At 34.9% G+C, this 22,541-nt stretch overlaps 1 protein-coding gene across 15 annotated transcripts in view; it reads right to left on the bottom strand.

Annotated features, from left to right (window-relative positions):
* BIRC6 (baculoviral IAP repeat containing 6) overlaps positions 1-22,541 on the bottom strand; it is a 246,461-nt gene that overhangs the window by 180,163 nt on the left and 43,757 nt on the right. For all 15 annotated transcript variants that reach the window (XR_004352692.1, XM_032652164.1, XM_032652166.1 and 12 more), the window contains exons 7-12: positions 19,056-19,278; positions 18,814-18,974; positions 14,411-14,469; positions 8,442-9,836; positions 4,184-4,333; positions 1,677-1,902 (exon numbers count right to left, since the gene is read on the bottom strand). Coding sequence is in view for 14 of the 15 variants with exons in the window: in XM_032652164.1 (XP_032508055.1) it covers positions 1,677-1,902; positions 4,184-4,333; positions 8,442-9,836; positions 14,411-14,469; positions 18,814-18,974; positions 19,056-19,278 (2,214 nt within the window). In the remaining variant the exon portion in view is untranslated. The remainder of the gene's footprint in view (positions 1-1,676; positions 1,903-4,183; positions 4,334-8,441; positions 9,837-14,410; positions 14,470-18,813; positions 18,975-19,055; positions 19,279-22,541) is intronic.

Here is a 22,541-nt window from a genome sequence, read left to right as displayed (position 1 = left end):
AAAGATTAAACTTAGGGCAATGAATAATCTTACCTCAGGAATCTCTACCTGCCTTCGGAACTGTACATTCCAAAAAGCCCTTGCTCCTCTAAGTGTGAGCTACTCTGCATCAGAATTATGTGCAGATTCATGGGGCCCACCCTGAGCCTAAGAGAGGGGTCACAGGAATCTGTATTTTAAAATAAGAACTTTTTGTACTTCTTATACTTGTCCATTCTCTGATTTTAAATTCTACATATATGCTGTAAAGTAAAACTCCACTAAATTCCAGATTCATATCCAAATGCCTACCAGGTATCTCAAACTTATCATAAATAAACCCAAATTACTTGATAACTAACTTCAATATCAGTAAAAAGAAATTCCATTTCTCAATTAGCTCAATCCAAAACATTAGAGTCATCCTTAACTATTCTCACTCACACCAGATGCTCAGTATATTAGCGTACACTATTCCTTCTACCTCCAAACTGTATGTGACCACTCCTCACTTCCTCCATCAACTATCATCATGGTCCAAGTTACCATCAACACCACCATAATTACCTGAATTACCACAACAGCAATCAAGTTAGAATCTTTGCTTCTATCACTTCCCCCCAATACACACACCACAACCACTCATAATCTACTACCAACACAGCAGTCTTAATGTATCCTTCTAATATATAAATTATATCGCATCACTCCTACATTCAAAACCATCTAACATCTTCCCATCTCACTCAACATAAAAGTCTCACTATGGCCTATAAAGATGGTCATGATCTGGCTACCAACTATTTCCTTTGATCTCACCTCCTACCACTCTCCTCCATGTTCACTGCACTCCAATAGTAGTGTCCTTGCTCTTCCTAAAATTCATAAAACATACCTCTCAGGGTCTCTGTACTTGCTATTGTCTCCAAATTAATGTCTTCATGGAGACCTTTCTGAGGGCCCTTATATAAAAAATATCACACATATCTTCTCTCCTTCTCTCACACTCACACACATGTACACACCCAACAACTATTCTATCACCATACTGTTTTAACATGCTTCAGAGCTTTTATGACTATATATGACATAGTAGATATCTGCTACTGTCTGTCTATCCCCACCAGAATGTAAATTCCATGAAAGCCATATTATTAGTGCCTTCAAAAGTACCTGCACAATTGGGAGATTGGGATTGACAAATACACACTGCTATATATAAAATAGATAACTAATAAGAACCTACTGCATAGCACAGGGAACTCTACTCAGTACTCTGTAATGGTCTATATGGGAAAAGAATCTAAACAAAGAGTGGATATATGTATATGTATAACTGATTTACGTTGCTGTATACCTGAAACTAACACAACATTGTAAATCAACTATACGCCAATAAAAATTTTTAAAAAACAAAAAAAAGGAAAACTCATATTAAAAAAAAAAGTACCTACACAAAACAAACATTTAAGTATTTAGTCACACAATCACAAATTTATTTAACAAACTAACTGCAATGATGGATTACTCTTAGCGTTTTATCCTACAACTAAGAATACAGGAATTTCTAAAATCAAGGTGACAAATGAAAGGAACAAAGCTGTTAATATGCAAAAGTTAAGAGAAAGAGTAACATATATAATAATTCTATGTTGTCTCTAACAAATACATAAGATGAGCTTGGAAGAATGTTTTACCTGTCAGTCTGTAGTTTCCAAGTTCTAGTATGCTGAGCAGCATCTCCATGATGTTGCTGATGCAAATGCTGAGGATGCCGCCTTTGCTGCTGTTCTTGTTGAACTTCTACCCAGCATGGAGGAACAGTAGCTGAAAACCGTGGAGTCAAAGTCTCAAAGCGGGTTAGCTCCACTAGAGACGTCAAGATGTCAAGGGTAAATGGCTGGTCCACCAATAAATCAACTCCTTAACAATAGTGAATGTAGAATTTGAAATAGGTTTTAAAAAAAGAAGTTTTAATCCATGTTTTCTGTCTAGTCAATTACAACATTCACCAAATGGCCTCAAAGTTAATAATGTAGGCTCAGATACCTATATACAACTAAAGCAACTAGCACTGACTACATAACTAGCATTAAGAAAAATCCATCTTGAATATTTTAAATTATAGAAAGGGTACTTATTGGAGAAACCTAAACTCAACCTGTTAGAAGAGCCCTGACTGAGCTTTAACGAGCACCAGGTTAACAAGGGCAACAGAAGTAGTGGTGCTGAAATGCAAGCCTGACTTACATCAGATCAATAATTAACTTTTACACTTTGTTACTTACAAAACAAAATGCTAAACATCTGCAAGCACATAACATCTGCCCCTTTTTACTCTATTAAAAAGTAATTTTTTAGAAGTCAAAGCTATACTGACGGCAAACAAATACTTACAAACCAAAAGCTTAAACAGCATTTTTTCCACTTCTGGGGTAGTTAAGAATACCTTGTACACATACCAGTATTATAAGAGTAACAACCTGCTTCCGAGAGATTAGTTTGCGTTTACAAATATATGTATTCACATCTGTGAAATGCCTAACGTAGGACAAAGCTGAAAAACTGTTGTTCTTATTCCAATTAACAAAAATAACTTTTAAAAAAGACTAAAATATGAAATCTGATAAGTTTAGAATAGCTTCACAAAGAAAGTTTACACTGCATTCTATAAAATTATTACAAGTGTACTTCAAATTACATTTTTCCTCAAAGCTGAGAGCTTTTAAAAATCTGACTGAAACTGTATTAAATGTTGTTTGTAAACATTAACAGCATATCAATGCTCCTTCTTTATTTCTTTATAATCTAATTCATCTTTACTAAATAGTATTTTTATGGAATTTATATGAAAACTCTTACTACACCAATACCCTATAAAATATGAAAACATTCAATATGTTAGCTTTTTAAACCAACTTGTGTAGTTAATCAAGACAATCAAGTCTAATTATACATAGCAAGAGACATGAGTCACTTTATCTCAACCAGAGGATAATCTTGCCTCCCCAGGGCCATTTGGATGAGGATAATTGTGTGTGCTACAGGAATCAAGTAGGTAGAAGCCAGAGATACTCCTAATACAGCACAGGACGGTCCTCCCACAACGAAGAATTACCTAGTCTGAAACGTCAATAGTGCTGAGAATGAGAAACCCTGCCTTACGGTAGTAAAGACTGCTATATATTATACAAGTGATCACTAAAATTAACATATATTATACTAGTAATCACTAAAAGTTTCCCTTTGGTGCAAAGAAGAATGATCAAATGCACAAATATAAGTATTCATGAAGAACAAATACCAACTTCATGTATTATTTGTTTGGAATACATTTGAGTTTAAACACATTTTTTCTTTAAAGATTCATTAAATTTCTTTTAAATGCTAGGTTTGGGGAATAAAATGTGGTAAGTGCTAAGAATAAAACATAACAGCACAATGGAAGTACAAAAGGACTGTGGTATAGGGAAAGGATAAGGAAAGAGAGCTTAGTGTAACATATGAAGAGCATGAAACTGAATACACTTAAGAAATCATGAAAAGTTTCCTATAACTGGAGGTTGAGAAAAAGACTAGTTATTAGCCCAAAGAGCAAGTAAAGATTTTTAAGCAGGAGTAACAATGCTAACATTACTTCTTTTGAAAAACAAGTTTTGGAGGACGGTAGAGAAGATGGGTAGGAGAAAAGGCAAAAACAACAAACAAAACCAAACCTATCTAAAGGTTCACAATGGGGCAATGAGAGTCTGAATATATCACCCCTGGGAAAGAATATTTTTTCAGCATTTTTATTCCAGTAGTAATGTTAGTAATATTAGCCATTCCACTCACTTTACACTTACTTAATGAACTCTTCTCTTTTTCATATGCTTTGTTGCTCCCTAACTAGACCGAAAGCTCCTTAACGACCAAAATAATGTTTTTACCTCTTAGGTGACTTCACCAAAACTGATCAACCTACCACAGGTTGAGAACCATTTCTTATTCTAATGTTTACAACATTTTCCAACTACTGAAAAAATAGTGATAAACAATAGACAAAAACAAGCCTGGCAAGAGAATGTCAACAAGGAAATGAACTCTCTCAAAGTAACCAAGAATTGACTATAATGTTTAAGATAATATAAGAAAGATCCAGAAAACTTTGAACATCACAAGAATTTGCATTTTTAAGAATCATTTTAAAAAGTTAATACCATACCTGAAATGCCAGGACTTGAAGGATTTGATAAAGGTTTGGCACCTTCTGAAGACGGTTCTATTCCTTTAGAAAGAGATCCATCCACTAGTATGTCAGCTTCATCAATATCATCACAGGTTCCTCCAATTTGGAGAAAATGAAGCTCACCACCTACAGTGCAGTAAAATTCCATCAACGTAGGTACATGAAAAGTAGGTAAACAGACAAGTGTCTACTACTTAGTTAAGAAACTTAATTTATTTTAATTTCACTCAAAAGGCAGAAAAAGAGGGCTACCAAAGTGACATATCTCTAAGAATTCAGAAATCAAACTGTCAAGGAAAATTAAATGATGAAAATGGCAAATACATAAACATATGTAAAAATAGTTATTTATCTAGTACTTACATGTGTAAGACACTATTTTAAATGCTTAATTCATTTAGTCTTCACAAATAACCTTAAAGTAGGGAGTATAATTGTGGCCACTTTACAGATGAGGAAACTGATGCACTAGCTATATTGGAATCCACCGCCCAATCTCTTAATCACAGCAGTAACAAAACTGAACAAAGATTCTTAATTTTTTGAAGTATTCACAATAAAATGAAATCAAATCAAATTTCTATTTTTCATTATTTCTATCACAGAAAAGAAAATGGAAAACGAGCTTAGCAAATATTTAAGAACAAAAAAAAACAAGAATATTTGGAGATTTCACTTCCAGAATAATAAGGAAGACAAAAATCTTATTCCTGAAAAGCATCTATAAAGTTGGACAAAACTGTAATTTAAACAGAGTGGGTCAAACGGTGAAAACCAGCAGAAATGCTACTACTGCCACAGGGGACTCTGATTTGGAAAGCTTGTCCGCTTAAAGTGGCTCAGTGGCGAAAAGAAGGCCCATCTACTCTACTATCTCAAGTCAGAATCCTGTGTAGGACAAGCAAAACACTAGAAATAACGAGAGATTAAGAAAGAATTACAAGAAGTGAGAGAAACATAGGGGGCTTGGTAAACATTCCACACATCCCACATTGATCAGAGGTTGCAAATATGTGCAGCAAAGACCAGATGGGGTCCAAGCCATCAACACATTCTCAGTCAACCAAGTCCCCATGCCTACGTAGAAAAGACCTGAAAGGGCACAAGAGAAAATAAAAATAAAGAAAATAACAGCCAGGGCACACCTGAACACAACCTTACCAGTAAAGGTGTTTCGTCACAGCCAATTATCAAAATCATTGGCTGAATACTAAACTATGTGGACAGAGAGCCAACAAATAAGATACAAGTCTTAAAAATAAAAATCAGAGGGTTTCCCTGGTGGCGCAGTGGTTAAGAATCCACCTGCCAATGCAGGGGACACAGATTCGAGCCCTGGTGCGGGAAGATCCCACATGCCATGGAGCAACTAAGCCTGTGCGCCACAACTACTGAGCCTGCGCTCTAGAGCCCGTGAGCCACAACTACTGAAGCCCGCACACCTAGAGCCTGTGCTCTGCAACAAGAGAAGCCACTGCAATGAGAAGCCCACGCAATGAGAAGCCCACGCACCACAACAAAGAGTAGTCCCCGTTCGCCGCAACTAGAGAAAGCCCGCCCGCAGCAACAAAGACCCAATGCAGCCAAAAATAATTAAGTAAAATAAATACATTTTTAAAAATAAATAAATAAATAAAAACCAGAGGGGGTAAAAAATGAAAGAAACATCAGCGGCTGCTCACTGCAAACGAAACAGATTTCACAGATTTAGGCCAGGTGGGTTACCAAATAACCAATGCAACAACCACCTCCAAAGGGGGGTAAATCATAGTCCAGAGTTTCTACAACATTATTTAAAATGTCTAGTATTAAATTAAAAATTATAAAACATGTGAAGAGTGACACATGCTCAAGAAAAACAAAATCAATGAGAAATATCTCTGAGCACCCATATTTAGATTTAGCAGACAAATACTTCAAAGAAGCTATTGTTAAATATTTTATAGAATAAAAGGAAACCAGGTATAGAGAATTAGAAGAACGAACGGTGAAAATGACTCAACAAATAAAGAATCTCAACAAAAAAACAGAAATTATTTTAAAAGAACAAAAGGGAAATCCTAGAGTTGAAAAGTATCTAAAATGAAGAAGTTCACTAGACTCAATGCAGATCTGAGATGACAGGAGAAGGAATCAGTGAAATAAAAACAGATCAATAGTTGTGTGTTATATATGAAAGTTGTTAAGAGTAAATCCTAAGAGTTCTCATCAAAAAATAATAATAATAGGGAACTCCCTTGTGGTCCAGTGGTTAGGGCTCCACACTTCCACTGCAATGGGCACAGGTTCGATCCCTGGTGGGGGAAGTAAGATCCCACATGCCGTACGGTGTGGCCAAAAAAAAAAAAAAATTAACTTATAACATTAATTGTAGATTTTTATCAAAAGACTCAATGTTTCTCCATGAGAGTCTTATGCTATTTGAATATACTCATAAGACAGAGTCAAATCCATTTGATTTACAGTCTACAGTGCTTTTCAAAAATCTGCTTTATGGACTGTCATACATACATCTTAAAACATCAACTTTTCTGTCCTCTTTATTGTTATTAATCTCATCTTTTCAAATGCATCTTGATCAGTCAACCCTTAAAGAACTGGGGGATAATTTTTAAAGTGGTTAACTTCTCAGGCTTTCTCTTGTCCTTCAATTCATCTAAATAAATTCCATCACATGAGATCACTTCCTAGAAATTTTCATCGTCCAAACTCCATGAAAACATTAATCTATTTCATAGCTTAAATACTATTTCTCCTCTGAATCGCCAAAAGCTATCTCATCAAATAAATCAAATCATTAAACTCTGATTGCGTTTGTGGAAACTACTAGTATCTTATGAATATGTGCCCTGGGACCAGGTAACTCAGGTTCCAAACCCAGCTCCACTTCCAGATGGCCTACAGCAAATTATATTGTTTTCATTTTTTAAATCTTTCAGATTAAAATATTCCAAAAAATTCAATGTATGGGTGTTCTGTTTTTATTACATTGTGGCAGTTTAACATAGTTTAAGCACTCTGATGACAGACTGCCCAGGTCTGAACGCTGACTCTGTCATTTATTAGCTCTGTGACTTAGGCAAGTTACTTAACCTCTTTCCCTCGGTTTCCTTATCTGTAAAATGGAGACAATAACAGTACATAACTCATAAAGTTGGTGTGATGACTAAACAAATTAACAGAGGTAAAACTCTCACAGAAATGAACTGGCATATACATGATTAATAAGCTCAAATTATCCTTGACACCACATAGTATTTTAATGGTTTTTCTGAAAGGTCTATTATTCTAAAAGTATTCTACACTGCTCATTTTTTAAAATAATCTAGTTGGATTTTGATGTTATTTGAAGATTTTTTTTCCCCTTGTTATTTCACTAGATGTGTTTCAAAGAAGGCAACCCACACCACTACGTCCACCATTATCCTTCTTAGCCAAACTCTTAAAATCTTTTTAAAGAGAGGAAAAATTCAGGTTAATTCCTACCAGAACCACAAATAAGATGCACAACTCTTCCCAAACCCAATTCCTCTGCCAAGCATTGGTTATAGTTACTTAGGCTTCAAATATTTCCTGGCCCTAAATTCCTACTAAACAATCAATAGGACTATTCATTTTGCCTGATATTGTCAGTAATTCCTTAGTAACACTATCTGTTACTCTGTATGGAGCCTCAAATGTTGCAAAACTGATTCACTATCAGCAAAAGGTTAAGAGTAAATAAGACAAGAAAAATTTATTTGGCAAAACTAATAATTATTTACTAAATACTTTTATTTCAGAAGGAAATAAGGACATGTATTTGTGCCAGAAACTTTACATACATTATTTCATTTAATTCTACCAAGCCTGGAAATAGGCTGCCTTGTCCTAGTTTATACGTAAAGAAACAAAGGTTTACTGAGTTTAAAGTAACTTGTCCAAAGCCACAAATTTGAGCAGATGCAGAGTCAGGACTCACAGAAACAACAGCAGGTTATTTTCTTGAGGTTAAAGCAGAGAAGATACTTTCTGAGAGACTTATTAACTTATTTAAATTAGAATCCTTACCTAGGGCAGTAGAAAAAAGTTTTAAAAACAGTTAAAACAGTAGAAAGATTTACGACTTCATTATAAAAAAAATAAATTTCCATCTATATGGATCTAAAATTCATGCTAAGTATGCACATAAATGAATGCCATACACATTGATTTTATAAGATTTGTAGAAGAACCAAACTAATCAATAGCTTACCTTTGGTGCATGCACACAGCCTGTCTGTGCCCGAGCAGTAAATGACAGAAACAAATGTGTCTTGTTCCTCAGTGCCCTCCTTTTTAGGAGGTTCCACTTTGGCCAAAATTTCAAAGTTTGAAAGATCTAATATTTTTACATATCCTCCCTGAGTGGTTATTACCAGGTGTCCAAGAGTAGAAATATCAGACTTTTTCTCTCTCTCAATGCCATTCTTTGAGGTTAACTGCATTTCCTCAGCAGGTTCCTCATAGTCATCCTCTCGATTATCCAGTATATCTGGCGGAAGCAAAATGAGCGAGGTAATTGTGTCCTGGGGATCTTTGATATGTTGGATTTTTATAGGCTCCTCTTCTAAAGTCACTATCCGAGTGGCATAATTCATTTTATAAAGTATTAAATATCCACCACTAACATTCCTCTGCTCAGGTTGAATTATCAAAGGAGTCTGTACATCTGCTGGTGATTCGTGTTGGATTATACTAATATTTGCACCATTCACTACAGCAAGATTTGATTCCAGCTCACCTTTCCGTCTATTACATAGTGCAGAGTTTAACTTATTTAAATTATTCAAGGCCTCTACTTGATTTATTGCACTCAAGGATTCAACAGGGCATGTCCGCAGTCCTACTAATAAATGAATTCCATCAGCACAAGGAGTTATTGAGTCTATACAAAGATTCTCCTCCTCCGCAAACTTTGGCAGCCTCAAACACTGAACCAAAGTCCCAGGCTTGGGAAACACAGAGTTCCACTTCTCAGAATCTGGAGAGGTAAGGTTGGCTGCTGCATCTGCAAATTGCTGAATGTAAGTCACAGGAGGATCCTGCAACAACAACTGCTCCTGACTATCCAGCTCCATTTCAATAATCTGTGGAACTGTAAAACCATCATCATGCAAACTTTTACTCATTATATTGTTCATCTGTGAAAAGATTTTTCCTGCTTTCTCATCCGATTCCTTGATGCTATAAAGAAGCAAAATGGGTAAAGTCCTTCTTACCAGAGGAAAATTTAATTCTGAATTAGTGCAGGATTCATTGTCAGTTGACCCTTGTTCTGATATACTTTCACCCTGAGTTCTGCTTAAACCATCCAGTGACCTGTGAGAATTACTACTAATGGGTGAGGTAGCAGGAGATTTATATGTTAATAAACCTCCAGCTAATAAACATGGAAAGGGAATGTTGTGTTGTTCCTGGTGCTTTTCCTTTGTCTTTTCACTCTTAGAGTTGGTTAAGCAAGGATTTGCCCCAAGTTCTTCAAGATCCTTAACAGTATCTTCAAGAACATTTGCAACAATCTCCCACTGAAGTTTTTCTGGCTGCTGGAGGATGCTGAGTGCTGTTACATCAAGGCTCACGTCCATGGCTTCCTTCTGTGATGCATGCCCTTTGAAAAGGAACAATATTCATTACAAATGGCCTTGTGAATATAAATCAAAATCTGTAGTATAACATTTTCATTAATTTTCTTTTTTTTTGACTCATCCAGTTGCTGCATTTTAATTACACTAGTGGAAGAATTTAAGACCTTTTAAAGGAAATTTAATCAAACCTGAGATGAATCTACTCAGAAAAACCAGAGGTATTAAAGAGTTTCAAAAATCATTTTTAATTCAGAATACATTCTCCTGGCAATCTGTGAGCAAAACCCTTTTTTTTTAAAAAAAAAAAAAAAAAAGAGGAAAAAAGGGTTAAAGAATGAAGACATTATTACTATCAAAAGATTTCTGTCCTTCAACTCTAAACCAAAAGTATACTCAACACTATGCATATGTCATTTATGCACTTTGAAGAATATCCATGAAACATTACTGTAATCTCAGTTCATCACCTCTCTCCCACCCCACCATGCTAATTATCAGCTGACCGTCATAGCATGCAATTTATTTCTAACCTCAGCTCAGAAAAAATAATAACTAGAAAAAAAAGTTCCCAAAATTAGTCATTTTAAGTGAAATATAAGTGTCTTCACTATTATCCTCTCATTTATAGTTCATTTCAAGTCAACTACATTACATTACCCTTACTGACCTTTTGTCTACCGTGTGATCTTCAAGCTGTCCCCTTACAAATAGTATAAAGGTCATTCCTCAGTCTCAATGCTCCAAAAATACCATCTCTCTCAACACAAAACCCTGAAGTAGGTGTCAGTCAACCTCTAAACCAGGTATAATCTCTTGATACTGAATGCAAAGTTTCAACCAATCTGTTTTTTTCCTCAATAGCACAAACTATCAGGCAACAACATTATTAGCAATAATAATGTAAAGGTCACTCTATGTAACTTGTGGAAATACCAAAAAAACTGGAATTGGTTTTACAATTTTAGATTAAGAAGAGCATAGAAGAGTAAGGAAATAAGTATAAAATAACTCAAGATGATTGCATGAAGTTTGAAAGTTACCCAAGTACAGGAATGAGCAACAGAGATTCATGGAACATCCAACACTTGAGATATACTGAAAGCTGTTTACACCATTTTTGTTAACGATTTCATAAGCAATATCTTCAAAATGCTCATGGACAGCTTTATCTAGACTTTCCCATTTTCTCAGCATAAACTTCTCATTTCACACAATGTCACTATTATCATCTAAAACTAAATCCATTTCTAGCAAAGCAGAAAAAACTTTAGTTATAAACTTAACAATTTAATTGTACTAATGAAGCTGTTTAACCACTCATTTGACTATATTCACGTGCAGTCTTTCTATTGCCATGCAACATTTATATATATTTACTTTACGAATTTACTCATTTAGATATAAGGCTGAAAGCTGAAACATTATTTTGAATGAGATTTTTATAACATGCAATACACTGTAATAAATCTTGAGGATGCTAACTATCTATTAGACTAAACTGAAACTTACTTAACTGATTTTTTTTTTCAGTTATGGTAGGAAATTGCCAAGAAAAAGCTATTATGTACATATTAAAACAAAGTAAATTGACCATAAGTTACATATATTAACACACATTTAAGCAATATTCAAAAGACATGTGAGATGAGATTATCCATTAAAAAAGAAAATATAACAAGTGGCATTACTACTCTGTTTCTCCCCAACTATTTAATCGATGTCTAGGAAACAGCGTACGCAGTACATTCTCCTCAGAATATTGACAAAGCACGACCACTGTCAAATACTGCAGTAAGGAAAACTGTCATCTTTACTTGTCTCAGAATTTCTCAAACCTGTTGGACCACAAAATAAATTTTTACAGAACATACCTACAAATATCCTGCAGTATGATATTCTTCAGATAATCATATTGGGAAACCCTTCTCTATTCTGCTTACTTAGGTACTGTCAACCCACAGTTCTGCCAGACAAACTTCCAGAGGTTTACATTAGGCATTTTCCTAAAAGCATCAAATTTCAATTTGAACTGTTCTTCAAACTATTGCCAAAAATTCTTCTCCTTCTACACAAGAAGGTATGTACCCTTAATTCTGATATATGAACCAAAGGGCAAATTTTTCTCTCTGACACCATCTACTTACAAAAGTCATAACCTTCAACTAAAATACAGATAAAAGTCTCTTAGTCTCCACTCACATTTTTGAAATTAAGAAATATATTCTACAATTTTTCAGACCATATCATTCAATTTGACAGGAAGAACTTGGAGTTAGTAAATTTAAGTTTGGAAATAGCATCTATGACTTATTTTAGATACTTCAGGAATAAAATACATCTCCCATTAATATCACAAGCTCCAAAATTCACTAACAGTCTCTCAATATAAAAGAATTAGCTTAGAAGATACATATTTTACTATAAATCAATGAACTACTTACAAATCCTCAAATGAGGCAATTAAAAATTCTGAACTGGAAGAATTTTTTTCTCTTACCATGGTTACCTCTTAATACTGCATGAGGACACCACTCCCAACCCTGAATAAGGTATCATAAAGAGTCAACAAAAATATACGGTAAGTGGGAAGTGAAGTAAACAGGACTACAGAATCTAAAGGAAGTGTGAAAGATCAAACAGGCGTAGATGAAAAAGATAAAGGTAGAAAGGGGATAAGGAAATAGATCAATATATAAGTACTATAATTACAAAAATACCTACTGAGATCCCTAGACCCAGAGGAAAGAGATAGGCCACAGCATACAAAGGAAAGGATAGTAGCTAGAATCAAAAAATTTAAGAGCAGAAAAAGGAACATTTAGTTCAAATACTTCACTTGACAAAGGAAAAACTGAAGCCCAGAGAGTTTAAGTGACTTGACAAGACCAAAGACTTATTTTGCAAGAGTTCAAACTCTAACCAGATCTCCAGATAACCAAGGTATTATTCTTCATCAGATTTTTCAAAATGCAATAGTAGCCCTTTCTTTTGCAAAGGGGTAACAAAGTGCAAAAAGAGCACTCTTCATCAGACTAAATTTTTTAAATGTAATCAATTATTTTTCCTAGAGCTAATTACACATTTGTATATTATTTGGGGCCATTTCCTACATTTTTCTTGATTGTTTTCATTGCTAAGAACTACCTTAGAAGACAAATGAGGGTTAACCCAAAAATCAGTGCGGTATTCTGTTTGGTGGCTTTAAAAAGATTTTACAACAAATTGGAATTGAGAGCACCTGCTACTCTATACAAACTTTAGACACATAACTTTTAACAACTGAACTATACAAAACCAAGTCTCCCCTAAAGAGATTTAATAAGTCATATATGTCCTTATTTCATGACATTTGACATTAGAAAATAGTCAGAATTTAATAATGTTCACTTCTTTAAAATAGTGGCTACTTCCCAGGTAATCTGTTTACGTATTTTTATCTTAATCAATTCCCAAAATTTTAAGTAACAGATGTTAATATCACTATTTTATATATTAGGAAGTGCAATCAGACTATAATAAGTGACAGAGTTGGGCTTCCCTGGTGGCGCAGTGGTTAAGAATCCGTCTGCCGAGGCAGGGGACACGGGTTCGTGCCCTGGTCCAGGAAGATCCCACATGGCGCGGAGCAACTAAGCCTGTGCGCCACAACTACTGAGCCTGCGCTCTAGAGCCCACAAGCCACAACTACTGAAGCCCGCGCACCTAGAGCCCGTGCTCCGCAACGAGAGGCCACCTCAATGAGAAGCCCACGCACCGCAACTAGAGAAAGCCCATGCACAGCAACGAACACCCAACACAGCCAAAAAAAAAAAGTGACAGGGTTAGGATTCGAATTCTGAGATGCCTTGCCTATAATATAACTACATTAAAATATGAAGCATAGGGCTTCCCTGGTGGCGCAGTGGTTGGGAGTCCGCCTGCCGATGCAGGGGATACCGGTTCGTGCCCCGGTCCGGGAGGATCCCGCATGCCGCGGGGTGGCTGGGCCCGTGAGCCATGGCCGCTGGGCCTGCGCGTCCGGAGCCTGTGCTCCGCGATGGGAGAGGCCACAGCAGTGAGAGGCCCGCATACCGCAAAAAAAAAAAAAAAAAAAAAAAAAAAATATGAAGCATACTCTTTTGCCTTAATATTTCATAAGTTAATGAACAAGGCAGCATTTATTTGATGCCTTAATGTCTATGATTTTATACTTTAAAATTTATTCTCTATTCACCTGTGTTTTGGGGAGAATAAGAAATCATTAATTAATAATTATTAATTTTAATGTTACTTTTATTTAACAATACAATACACTATACAAATAAGCTGAACACATTTGGAAGAGTTTAACGTCCCTGAAATATGTGACAAAGATTTAATAAGATTCATTTTAATTCCTTTGGCTCAAATAGGTACTATTTAAATTTTAAGTATGAAACTCTATGAACACACTACTAATTCAAGATCTCTGATACATAATATTTGAGATTTCTTTGTGTATTAATGAAAATTTAGAGTTTGCACTAAGAAATACAGAATTAAGTGGTATTTAGCTTTACCTAAAAACTATATAAATGCAAGGATATAAAAAATAGATTGTCTAATATTTTTTACATACCTGTCACAGAATCTGATCTGGAGTGCTCTTCACTGTCTGAATCCTCCAGTAAATCATCACTTAAAAGATAAATTAAAATTAATTTCCATTTCAAAAAAAGTATACATAACATGAGACAGCAAAGAAAAAAGGACAATGTTACAACCATTGTTTTGCATCTCAAACAAGCATCACACAACTAGCTTAAATGATATATAAGCAGTTTGAGACCCTAACTGATTACCAATGCTAATAATGAATTATCTTAAATCATTAAATAAATGTTTGCCTGAAATAGAGTGTGGTAATCTCTAAAAATTTACAACAGAATCTATGGGAGTTCGACAAATGAATAGGTACGACTAGGGATAGTCTGGGTAAATAAAATGAAAAAAGAGAAAAACAGCTAATAAAATCAAGCACAAGCTTCCAGTAGTAAAATTTTAGTAACTATTCTATTACTGAATTCAGAAAAGTTACCCTAAAACCAAATAGAATAGCTGTATAAATATGTGTGTATGTGTTTTCACACAGATATGCATTTCATTTGTGTTTTGCTTTTGGTTTTTTTTCCTTGTTTCGGAGGGGCTGTTAAGACCACCTTGATAAGCAGGAAAACTACTAAAACTCATAACTTAGGAGTCAAGACAAGACTCTTTTTCCTCTTCACTCAGGTGGCCAAGAAATTGCCAGCCTCTCTCTTTGCATCTAACGTTATCCTCAGTCTCCATTGTTAGCAAACAGGAAAAGAGATATAATTACAGACCACTCTAGCACAACATCAGGCAGTGTATGAACTAACAATCAGCACATTTACAGCAGTTCTAAAATTTTGATAACCTAAACTACAAAAATTAAAAGATGCATTTCACAAGAAGGAAAGGTAATTCTCCCTTTTTGAAACAATATATTGCACCTTCCATCTGAAATACCTAGGCATTTATAATGTTATTTTATTATGAAACGTAACCTGGAAATGTCCCTTAGAAATGCTTAAAGTAATGTCTGAAATTGGGGTGGGAAGATACTTGCTTAGATATTTTTGACATAATTTCTGTGTTTCAGTCTTTTCAACTGGTAATAATTAACCATAAACAAATTTTGTGCTATAATTTAAAAATAACAAAAAAGAATGTGAAAAAGATGAGCTGCTAATTAGCCTCAAGCCATTCAAATATTAACTGGCTAGTTTCAGAAAAAATAATAAAGATATTTGGAAAAATAAATCCTAAGAGGAAAAATGAATGATTGGGAATTATCCAGAATGAAGAAGTCCAAACCAAGAAGAAACTATAGGTTTTGAGGGCTTTTGCATTAAGAAAAATAGCCAAATATTACCCAGTTACAGAGACAAAAGATAAAATCTAGTAGTAGTATATTTTAAAGAAGAAATTCAGCTGTCTTGGAAGTTACAGAGAATGTTACAAAGGGTTGCCAGATAATTGCCTTAATTAGCCCACAAAAAAGCTTTATTGTGAAATTCTTCAAAATAAAATAATATTTAAAAAAACACTATTTCTTGACAGAAAAATGTTCATACTACTAAGTGATAAAACCATATGAGTAAAACCACTAAACTGTACACTTAAAGGGTGAATCTTCTGATGGGTAATGATGCATCAATAAATTTTTTTTTAATCACATGGGTTAAAAAAAACTATACACACCTAAACGTTAACATGACTGGATGGTATGATAATGATACTTTTCTTCAATTTACTTCCATATATTTTCTAATATTTCTACAATAAACATGCATTACAGTTGACCACTGAACAACACAGGGGTTAGGTGCACCAACACTCCATCCATTAAGTGGAAAATCTGTGTATAACTTATACTAATTGCCCTTCTGTATCCGTGGTTCTGCATCTGCAGATTCAGCCAACCACAGATCGTGCAGTATTCACTGTTAAAAAAAATACACACATAATTGGATTCACGCAGTTAACCCATGTTGTTCAAGGGTCAAATGTACTTATATAATAGACACTAGATTTACTGAAGTCTTTTACATGATATAAAACCTTTTCCAAAGTAATAAACATGCAAAAATATATATATGGTAAGTTTAAAATGCTTAGTTAAGATTATATATGCTAACACTACAGGTGTACCTTAGTTTTGATATATAACTAAGATATACAATACTATAAGCAATTTCAAAGTTAAACTCAGGAAATTTTTGCAAATTTGGAAGACATAACATACAAATGAGGCATCCAGACAAAAATGTTAATTCATTAAAATTAAATGTGTCCCAAATAAATATTCTTCCTTAAATAAATTCAGAACAAAGACAAATGTTGCCTTCTAAGTAGAAATAGACAAAAAACAATTGCCAAGCAAGCTATACTGCTAATTACTTTAAACTTCTTGGTTAAGCTTTAATTTCTTCAGTTAATGTATTATTCTTCAAGCTAATGAAGCACAGCATATTTTAAGACAAAATATACTATATATACTATATCTCGTGCCACAGAGGCAGAGGTAGTCTGCCTTATTGTATCTACCACCAATTCAACAGGAATCCTGCTACCTCTGGAGGAAAGGAAGGGGAGAGAAAGGGCTTGAAGCTCCACCTCTTCAGCTTCCTCCTACCACCCCGACACACAGTAATCTTTGTATATGACTCATTTCACACTATCTTGGGAAAAAAGGGTCATTCTACCCTAGAAAGATTTTAAGTCTCTTAGAAAAGCAGGCAGAGCGATTTATATCTCAACCCTAGCACACAAGCTCAGATAATACCTGTCCGCAAGAAATACTGGACAAGTGTTTACCTAAAATATACATTTTACCAAGGTGTGTGTATGTGTGTGATCTTAAAACCACATCTTGACTCAATTTTTAATCCTCAAATTACAAAACTGAGTCAAAAGTTCTAGTTAAAGTCAGTGTTCAGGACACACCAGTTTCATTATCTTCTATGAATAATTTTCCACTAATTTCGAAGTAAATCAAAGAGATCACGCATGCTTACTTTTCAGTCTTACTGGCAAATATGGTCAAACTCAAGACAACAATGGGCCAGCTGCTTTCCCATCAAGCTCTCACAGGGACTTAAAATAACTGAGAGCACCATGAAGCTTTAATTCAGTCTGTTCCAGAACTCAGACCACATTCATTTACCTACTAATAATTTCACATACTAATTAGCAAGAGGGACTAGACAGAGGTAAACTTCCCATTTTATATGTTGTGAATTCTCCATTAATTTAAATAATGAAATCATTTCCATTAGTAAAGTTTTATATTACTTCTTTTTTTTTTTTTTTTTTTTTTTTGCGGTACGCAGGCCTCTCACTGTTGTGGCCTCTCCCGTTGCGGAGCACAGGCTCCGGATGCGCAGGCTCAACGGCCATGGCTCACAGGCCCAGCCGCTCTGCGGCATCTTCCCGGACCAGGGCACAAACCCGTGTCCCCTGCATTGGCAGGTGGACTCTCAACCACTGTGCCACCAGGGAAGCCCCTACATTACTTCTTAATGAAAGTGCATGCCACCAAATAAGCAGACTGTGAAATAAAAATGACAAATCACTGTGGTGTAACACCAATCACACATCAGTAACACAAGAAGCCCTGCAAGTGAAATGATAGATCTCAGTATACCAGGACACCTGATCAGTTACACAGGTTCCATTTCACATGGCTACCGTCAGAATCTTAAAAAGTGGTAGCTGCTATTGCTGAAAACAAGCTGAGTGGCTTATGGACCCCTTCATTCTGCCTACATTGGGAGTATCGCAAATGTTGCTCTATAATCCTACCCAGTTCAGAGTTACAACTGCAGAGCTTCTTTGGAGACAAGTAGGTAAGATGGGATTTTAATTTGACTCTCTTTCCCCCACATAGGTCAAATACAGCCACAGAAATCATCAATCTCCAGAAAAGCTGAATAGAATAGAATCCAGCACAACAATTCTACCAGAATCTTTCCTTAGCATTAATTATTGTACCTCAACTCACTGCTGACTACTGATACATTTATTGTTTTAAATAATTAGACCACCTTGCCTAGCCATGGGTTATTTCACTATTCATTACCACTTCTATATTTTAGCTGCTAATGAAAAAAGGGGAAATGAACCAAATGATTCAACTGCTCTATGAAAAGATTTAGAAGGCAAAATTACAAATCTAATCCAAGGATTTCATTTCATTATTTAGACTTTACTTTTCAATGGTGTGATTATTCCCAATTGCCATAGACTGAGATAGAAAATAAAGTATATTTTATAGACTATGTTGTTTGTGAATGACAATTTCTTTCAAGAATCAATTCTTTCAGAATTCTAACCAAACACTGAATCTCTTGAGACAAACAATGTTTTCTGCCTCTTTAATTAGAATTAAGAGAATATACAATTTAGGAAAAGAAAACACTTAACTTCTATAAATATTATCAAAACAAATTTACATACCTATCTCCTTCCAATTTTGGTATATCTGAGCAACTAGAGGAGTCTTCCAGCCATGCCAAAGTTGGTCTCCTAGATTCAACTGCTGAGCTTGGTTCTCCTGAGAGAATAAGCTGTTGTACAATTGCTGGATCATATGCATTAATTTCAAACTTTAAGTGCACCTAAACAAGTAAATGAAAAGCCTAAATTTACAACGGATTTTTTCTCAATTACTAATATGTTTCTTCAAAATTAAAACATACCTTCATAAGTTTGGAAACATCCCATATACAGATCTTTCCTCGTTTCGTTGCAGCAGCTAAAAAGTGAGGGCAGCTCCCGGACCCAAAGCAAGATATTCTGTCAGTTCCATCCGTGCAAGGGAACTGCGCGGGACTTGTTGCAAGAGTGACTGACAATGGCACATTCTGTGTGTGCTCACCTTTCACAAACGGGCAGTTTGGGGAATGTCTCTCGTGTTCAGACCTTTACACAAATTAAGGAAGGGAAAGTTTACTGAACAACTAAGCTGTTAAGTCTGTACACTAAAAGAGAACTCCACGATATTTTTTCTTTAAAAAGAAAACAATTAATTGAACTTAAAGTATTCTTTAATTAAAGACTTAAATAGCAAATTGTTTCATTTTACTGAGATCACTCTAACATGTTAAACTACTCACTTTAACAGCAACTGTTCACTTTAACTGATTACAAACAAAGCCAGTCTCAGATGAAACAGATAAATGATACAGTAAAATTTATATCATATTAATATACTGATAAAACTGTTTAATCTCCTTATATTTCTTCACACCAGTTTCCCACAGCTTTAAATAAATAAATACTTTGTTTCAGTTTAAAATTTTCTATGTATTCTACAGCATGGTGACAAAAGATAACATTACCATATTGTATATTTGAAATTTGTGAAGAGGATGTATCTTGAATTAAATATTCTTAACACACAAACACAAACTGGTAACTATTAGAGGTGATGGATATGTTAATTAACTTGATTATGGTGATCTTTTCACAATATGTATATATACTAAAACACCAGATTGTACACCTTAAATGTATGTAATTTTTACATGTCAAAGGTATCTCAATAAAGCTGTTTTTAAAATAAATAAATAAATAATCCATACGTAGATACAGACCCACCTATCTATATAAGTGGCCATAGCTGTAAAGAGCATACAGTAAAACTCTATAAATGCCATTCATACTGCAAAAAACTTTTTTAGTAAAGACCTGAAGGCAGAAAGATCTCTAGAGTATGGATAAAATAACATATATTAAAAACAGAGATATACCCTTCACATTCACTATCAGACTCCATCACACAAATAACTTTAAAGAAACTTGGATAATGTCTATAGATTGTACATTATTTCCTTCACATAAATACTTACTGAGCAAAATGAAATGGTAAATCAGTTTACTAGAAAACCCTAACATGTGTAATAAGAATAAAATACTAGGACCTCAGATCAAGATTGGTATACTGACTTAAAGAATTTTCTCAAATATTTAAAGCAGGATCAACTTAACACTTAAAAATTATCTGCCCAACTTTGTGACTACTTTATTTCTTTTTGGTTATTCTTTTATTTTTTTAAACGTTCACTAGCTGTAATTACAAGGCATTATTTGAAATGTGAGAATGCTGCCATCAAAAAAAAGAGGCTTTTTTTAAAACCCATTTTTATACTTCCATGTCAAAGAAAGGAAAGCTATACTCTGTAAAATATTCCATGGGGTATACATATTTCTTTTTACACTGCACCTACAACTTACCTATAACCATATATAAATCCTGGACACTTTACAATACACAAGGTGTCTTACGTTAATGCTTTTACATGGCATCTGCAGGCACATGATATCTGAACTGGATTCCTTCACAGCCAAACCTTAGGGTATTTTTCCTCTTTCCATCTTTCTCTCTTAACCTGAATTTTAACTTTTTAATTAAAATTTTATTTACGCAACATATGACTATCTGAAATACAGCAAAAGACCCACTTCGGTTACAATATCCAACCCCAGTAATCTCCTATCCCACCTCCAGGTAACCACTATTACGAATTTAATATACTTCTAAAATATTTTTATAAGTTTATACACATACATGTACATTCAGAAAGTATGGGTTTTTTCATTTTAAATAAACAATATTATCATATGAATCATTCTACAACAGCTTTTTTTTTTTTGCTCTTTTTATAAATTTATTTATTTATTTAATTTTTGGCTGCATTGGGTTTTTGCTGCTGTGCGTGGGCTTTCCCTAGTTGTGGTGAGCGGGGGCTGCTCTTTGTTAAGGTGCGCAGCTTCTCACTGCGGTGGCTTCTCTTGTTGCGGAGCACGGGCACCAGGCGCGCAGGCTTCAGTAGTTGTGGCACATGGACTCAGTAGTTGTGGCGCCCGGGCTTAGCTGCTCTGCAGCATGTGGGATCTTCCCGGACCAGGGCTTGAACCCGTGTCCCCTGCATTGGCAGGCGGATTCTTAACCACTTTGCCACCAGGGAAGTCCCTACAACAGCTTTCTTGATACAATAACATATCTAAAAGGTACTGGTGATTAACAGAGAGCTAACTGTTCATTCCTTTAACTGTTGGATCATAGTCAATTACATGAATATATTTTACTTAGGTAGTTCCCTCCTGAGAGGCATGTAAGATTTTCCAGTTTTTCACTACCATGACCATTTTGCACCTCCTTGCATATAAGAGCAATTAATTCTCTAGTGTAAATTAGAAGTGGAACTGCTAGATAATAAGGGGCCCATTTTATTTTATTTTTTTTAAGTTCAATCTCCCTCCAAAGTGGCTCTATCAACTCCCACCATCAAAATATGAGTCCCATCGTCCCCTAAAAATGAAAAATCTTCATTCTATTCCTCCTTTCAGATTCAGAAGGTACACAGCCTCAGTTCCCCAGCCCCCATCAATCCCATTCCCTCTATCCATTTGGAGCACTGGCCCTAGGCCCTCAGAGACTCTACCAACTGCTTAAGAGTTTGAGGAATCTTGAATCCCGGGGCAAAGAAAAGGTAGAACCCTTGATTTCCTGACCATAGCAAGAAAAGACGGCTTTTAAACAGCCCAAGTTGGAAATCTGAATCAACTTTACCACAGAAAAATATTCATGAATAAAGATACATTCTATAATGTTATGGTATAATTTTTCAGGTGTGGGTTAAATAACTTTCTGAGGATCAGCCTAAGAAACTAAAATATACGTGTTAAAATGGTTGCTATATATATAAAGATGGTTTCATGGGGAAAAGACTAAATTCCAAACAGAACCTTAACCTAAACTGGAAATTGCTCATACTCAACTCTCAGTCAGCAGACGCAATTTCAATTTTTCATATTTTCAGTATTTCCCACTGCAACCTGGAATCCACATGCACACTCTAATAGGCTTTAGCAAGTTCACAACAGCTGATTAACATTCAGAGATCTCGAACTAATTATAGTACAAAGTAAGTGGTATATCTTAAAACCAAATCCTGGCTCCATGACTTACTAGCCAAATGCTCTTCACCAAATTTTATTTTTTTTTATTTTAAAATGGTATAATAATTCTTATCTCATAGAGTGACTATGGATTAAACTGGAGAATATTCTCAATTCCCTCCTATAAAATGGAGATGATAATAATACCTAACTCATAAAGCTAATGTGAGAATTAAATGAGTTAAAAATATATAAAATGTGTAGGATGGTACCTGGTAAAC

Source organism: Phocoena sinus, chromosome 13 (assembly GCF_008692025.1).
Source record: "Phocoena sinus isolate mPhoSin1 chromosome 13, mPhoSin1.pri, whole genome shotgun sequence".
NCBI classification, from domain to species: domain Eukaryota; kingdom Metazoa; phylum Chordata; class Mammalia; order Artiodactyla; family Phocoenidae; genus Phocoena; species Phocoena sinus.
Note: the sequence above shows the minus strand (reverse complement) of the source record. Positions and strands in the feature narration are given on the sequence as shown.